The 6000-nt window shown below is 48.0% G+C and overlaps 1 protein-coding gene across 1 annotated transcript in view; it reads right to left on the reverse strand.

The window, feature by feature from the left end:
* Nucleotides 1–5760, reverse strand: part of SPTLC1 (serine palmitoyltransferase long chain base subunit 1) — a 38389-nt gene extending 32629 nt beyond the window's left edge. Inside the window, exons 1-2 of the mRNA XM_083702075.1 lie at nt 5626–5760; nt 3139–3246 (exon numbers count right to left, since the gene is read on the reverse strand). Of these exons, the coding sequence (XP_083558201.1) occupies nt 3139–3246; nt 5626–5688 (171 nt within the window). The 5' untranslated portion in view covers nt 5689–5760. The remainder of the gene's footprint in view (nt 1–3138; nt 3247–5625) is intronic.
* Nucleotides 5761–6000: the final 240 nt, after the last annotated feature.

The raw sequence follows: 6000 nt of genomic DNA on the forward strand, positions 1-6000 counted from the left end.
GCGAAAGCTATCATGTCATGCATTGACGTTTGAGTGTTGTAAGTAGCTATTGCTGTGGACTTAAGTAATATTGAATTAAAACATTCTCAACAACCTTGGTAGTCTCTCCTTCCCAAAAAAAAGCTCAAAAAAATGACAGTGGGTAGATCACTCCCAGTGTTATTTTACTGGGAGTAGATCACAGTCTCTAGAGTTGGACGTGCCTGACCTAGAGGTTAAAGGTAAAGGGATCCCTGACCATTAGGTCTAGTCATGGCCAACTCTGGGGTTGCGGCACTCATCTTGCTTTATTGGCCAAGGGAGCCGGCGTACAGCTTTCGGGTCATATGGCCCCCATGACTAAGCCGCTTCTGGCGAACCAGAGCAGCGCACAGAAACGCCATTTACCTTCCCGCCGGAGTGGTACCTATTTATCTATTTGCACTTTCAACTGCAAGGTTGGCAGGAGCAGGGACCGAGCAACAGGAGCTCACCCCGTTGTGGGGATTCGAACCGCTGACCTTCTGATCGGCAAGTCCTAGGCTCTGTTGTTTAACCCACAGCGCCACCCGTGTCCTGATCTAGAGGTTAGCCACTCTTTAAAAGCCATCATAGACTGGCCCTCCAAGACTACCTCATTCCCTATGAGACCCTGTCCACGAGTCAGGCTCTGCTCCAAATATATTCGCTTTACCAACTAATAATCCGGTGAAGGTAGCTGGATATAGTGAAACTATTGCTTTCTGTAGAGGTTATGATCTGCTTCAGAAGGCTGATCACTTTTTGGTGTTGCTAGCTGCCTTGACCCTTGGAAAGGTGAACTAAGCATATTTTAAAATAAAAAGCAAGTTACATCTCCACTTCATTATGAGTGACAGCTGTGAAGAAACTAGTCGTCTGGATCAGTAAAGAAAAGGTAGAGCATTTTCCAGCCATATTGCCATCATATCTGTTCTCCTGTGGAAAACTGCTGTACGACACACAGGGTTATTAAACTGGGCAATCACCTTTCAGAATAACTTTGGAATCAGGTGGGGAACTGGATCCAGCCAGTCTTGTCATTATATCCCCTCCCATTCTGCAACCCAACATGGTTCAGCCATGACTATCACCTTGCATCACAATGACATAATGGCTTGAAATCAACCTGTGTACTCCTAATGCTGATCAGCTGATTGTTAGGTTTCGGGAAGTAATGTGCACTGGGCTTCACAAGTGCCACCAATCAATGGACTTTTAGATCTTCTAAAGCCCTGGGTACAGAAGTGCTGGCAATCAGCCGATCAATAGAACTTGCCAAGGTAAGCACATAGCACCACTTTCAAGGAGTAATTGTCATAGGAACTTTTTTTTTTTGCTACGCAGAAACCAACACCACTCTTCAAAACAGCATGCCTAAATACCACAACTTATTAAATAGGCTTGGAGCCAGAGAAAAACATGGGCTGTGGGTGTCCTAAACAGCACCCCACACAGTGTGTCTGCCAGCCACAACCTCCATGCTTATGCAGTCATACTTCTCTAGAGCCAAGTCATTAGTAATACGAATTAACTTAACACAGTCCATAATTGAACAGGGTTTTTGTGTGTGAGAGAGGCTTTAGGAAAAACAATCACACTTGTATATACAACTATGATTAGACTCAGCCCCCTCTTCTCTTCCCCCCTCCATTTCTCTCTTCCTACCTCTCTTCTCCCCCAATCTTATACAGTGGTACCTCGGGTTACATACGCTTCAGGTTACAGACTCCGCTAACCCAGAAATATTATCTCAGGTTAAGAACTTTGCTTCAGGATGAGAACGGAAATTGTGCTTCGGCGGCGCGGCAGCAGCAGGAGGCCCCATTAGCTAAAGTGGTGCTTCAGGTTAAGAACATTTTCAGGTTAAGAACGGACCTCCGGAACGAATTAAGTACGTAACCAGAGGTACCACTGTATTGTATACATTAAAGTTTCACATCAAATATAACTAATATGTAAAAGGGACTTTATGATCTGAAAATAGAGGTGATGTATGTACTTTTGTAACCCAAGAAAATCTTTAATAAAAACATATTGTTGGTTTTATTTAAAAAAAAAAACAATGATTAGACTGAAGTGCTTATTTCAAGCATTACTGCTATTAATCATACAGTGGTGCCTCGCAAGACGAAATTAATTCGTTCCGCAAGTCTTTTCGTCTTGCGAGTTTTTCGTCTTGCGAAGCACGGTTTCCCATAGGAATGCATTGAAAATCATTCAATGCGTTCCTAAGGAAACCGCCTTCAGTCCAGGTCCGGGGACAGTCTGTCCCCCGACCTCTTCTGAAGGCTGGGGGGGGGGGGGACAAGGGCTTTTCTTCCCACCCCCAGCATTTTAAAAAACCCCGGGACAGCAGAGGACTTCTCCGCTGTCCCGGGGTTTTTTAAAATGCTAGCGGGCGGCAGCGCTGCCGCCCACCAGCATTTTAAGATCGCCCCGGACAGCGGACTTCTCCGCTGTCCCGGGGCAATTTTAAAGCCCCCGGGAAGGCAGGCGGGGGGGGGGGAGCAAAGACTTTCGCCCCCCGCCAGCCTTCAGAAGAGGTCCCTCTTCTGAAGCTGGCGGGGGGCGAAAGCCTTTGCTCCCCCCCCCGCCTTCAAAAGCCGTCCGGGAAAGCGGAGAAAGCGCTGCGTTTTTCCGCTCTCCCGGGAAGGCAGGCAGGGGGGAGCAAAGACTTTTGCCCCCCGCCGGCCTTCAGAAGAGGTCCAGGACCTTTTCTGAAGGCCGGCGGGGGGCGAAGGTCTTTGCTCCGCCCCACCGCCTGCCTTCAAAAGCCGTCCGGGATAGCGGGAAGCGCTTCCCTGCTATCCCGGACCGCTTTTAAAATGCTGGCGGTGGGGAGCAAAGCCTTTTGGCCCCCGCCGGCCTTCCTGGACCTCTTCTGAAGGCCGGAGGGGGGGGGAAGGCTTTGCTCCCCACCGCCAGCATTTAAAAGAGGTCCCCGGAGATTTCCCTATGGGCTTTCTTCTTGCGAAGCAAGCCCATAGGGAAATTCGTCTTGCGAAGCGCCTCAAAAAACGGAAAACCCTTTCGTCTAGCGGGTTTTTCGTCTTGCGAGGCATTCGTCTTGCGGGGCACCACTGTACTGACTTTTAGTTATTTGTCAGAGCATATTGAGACTATTTTGGAACATCAAACCTTAGGTGTGAGGTCAGATCGCTCCTGAAGCTTGTACGTCTTGGAGAAAAGAAGTCTGATTATCCATAGGATTAGAATACCTTCCAAAATAAGATGGTAAGTTGGAGCCTGGAAAGTAAACAAAAATACCAGCTGCACATTAATCATTTCTCTAAGTTTGCCATCTCTTTAAAAGTGTACAAGTTGAATTTACCACTTTTTGCTGTTTTAGCCAAACTTGTAACCTGACTGAAATGTTTAGGAAAATGGACAAAGGCTGGATTTATTCTCTTGGATCCCATAACACAGCCTTGTAAACAAGCCTGCAAAGGTTACGAAGTCCCCTCCTCTGCACTGAACATGGAAAGTCAGGGCACTAGCAAAAGAGAATACCTTCTCCCAAGAAGGTTGCTGTTGGAGGCAGTGGTCCATTCTTTCTCCACTCGTTGATGGTATGGAACTGCTGGCTGCCAAACAAGTTCTTACATTTCCTAATAGGCAACTTTATGCAACTGCTTTAGCTCAGAACAAGTGTTCTATACACTTAGCTATGTCTCCATACACATAGTATCTTTCTTACTTAAGATCTCTACTCTTTCATTAGAACTGTGTTATGGAGTCATATTGTAGACACACAGGATCTTCGAAGAGTTCAACAGTCTCCACGAAGCTCTGGGAAAATTGCTTCAACAAGCATCAGGTCAATGGGTTTGAACAGAATAGGGTACACACCACTCCCTTAGAAGCAGAGGCCAAAAGGTTAATCTGCTCCCTCAAAGTGCCGCATCCATGCTGTTTCCACCCCCAGGATTACTTAGAACTATAAATCATGAGGTTAGATTTCTCAACTTACCACTCACCTACAGAAGTATAACTAGGCCAGGCCAACCAAACTGCTCTGCCAATCCAAATTAAAAGATGTAGTCTCTGAATACAGACAGCGCTAAAAATATGGTACAGTCATACCTCGGGTTACAGATGCTTCGGGCTATGCGTTTTCAGGTTACGGACACGCCGAAACCCAGAAGTACCAGAACGGGTTACTTCCGGGTTTTGGTGCTCGCACATGCGAATAAGCACTAAATTGCGACCCGCTCGTGCGCAGACGCGGCACTGCAGGTTGCAAAGGTGCCTCCCACACGGATCACATTTGCAATTCGAGCGTCCACTGTATTATGGGTAAGCCAACCAATGGCAATGGGATTTTGTACTAGGTATTAAGACTACCCAATGCAGCACTGTCTGTTCTGACTGAAAGCCAGAAGGCTTGGGATCTGAGCTCTGTCACCAACCCATGCTATAAACAAACAGAAGCCTATTCATTTAAAACATAATGTCCTTCATCAAAACTGATTTCAGAGTGGCTTATTAGGTTAAAAAATACAAATAATAAAAAAGTAAGCCAGGAATTAAAAATTAAGAATACTTAAATGTATGTAAACTACTTTAAGACACCTGAATAAGAAGGTGTTTGTTTGCCTAAAGCAAAAAAATAAGTCCATGTTGGAGGACTGGGAATTAATTCAGCAGAGCGTTCTAGACAGACACCCACTGAATGATAACCAAGATTATGCACATTTACCCCATATTTATAAGCGAAACATACAAACAGAACCTATACGTTTGCTCAGAATTCAATGGTGCTCATGCCTAAATAACCCTTATAACTGCAATATTTAATGACACCTTCTGATATCTTGATGGGAGCTATGGGGTGGGAACCCAAAGCCATCTAAATCCAGTTTGCCCCACAGCAGGAAACAGGAATAAGAATAATGTGGCACACATACACATTTGAATGGGAACTCCCCTGAACTTTGGGGACCCAACTCCCTTAATAATAATAATAATAATAATAATAATGTGGCACAGACACACACTATTTGAATGGGAATTCCCCTGAACTTTGGGGGCCCAGCTCCCTCAATAAGAAGAAGAAGAAGAAGAAGAAGAAGAAGAAGAAGAAGAGGAGGAGGAATGTGGCACAGACACACACCGTTTGAATGGGAATTCCCCTGAACTTTGGGGACCCAGTTCCCTCAATAATAATAATAATAATAATAATGTTGCACAGACACACACCATTTGAATGGGAATTCCCCTGAATTTTGGGGACCCAGCTCCCTCAATAACAATAATAATAATGTGGCACAGACACACACCATTTAAATGGGAATTCCCCTGAACTTTGGATGCCCGTCCCCCTCAAATCTGTATTTTCTTGGGAGGGGGGGGGCTGCGAAGGGAACTCTGCCCCTTGTTGTTAGCCCCTATGCGTCCTCCTGACGGCCAGGCGGGGCGACCCCTTCCCCCGGGCAGCCACCCTCCTCCCGGCGCCCCACCCAGCCCTCAGGCTCCCTCTTCGGTCGGGGTGGCGGGCGAGGAAGGGACCCCCGGCGGCCCCTGCTCCTTCCCCGACCCCTCGGGAAGCCTCCAGCCTCCCCTCGCTCCGTTCCGCGGAGCCCTGCGGCGACCCACCCGGCCACCCACCTCGAGGGGCCCGCTCACCTCATAGAAGGCCTGGACCATCTCCACCAGCACCCACTGCTGCCCCGCGCCCTCCGCCGCCATCGCCGAGAGATGCTTCCGGGTCCCGGCGCGCGCCGCGACGTCACGCCGCGTGCGGGGGCGGGGCTGGGAGCCCGCGGCGGACCCGCCCGTCGCCCCGCCCCCTTTTAACCCCTTCCACTCTAGCCCCAAAACAGCTGGAGACCCAAGCTCTGGGAAACCCTGGCCTAAATTGTGGACCAGATGTGACATCAGATACTTCTTCCAAAACGACATCAGAGTATGTAGGTATAAGCTGTCCCTCTTCCGCTGCAATCCCAACAATCTCTTCCAATCACTGGCATGGCTATGAGTTATGGTCCCAATGGGAGCCCT

Source organism: Podarcis gaigeae (assembly GCF_964106915.1).
Source record: "Podarcis gaigeae genome assembly, chromosome: 11".
Classification (NCBI taxonomy): domain Eukaryota; kingdom Metazoa; phylum Chordata; class Lepidosauria; order Squamata; family Lacertidae; genus Podarcis; species Podarcis gaigeae.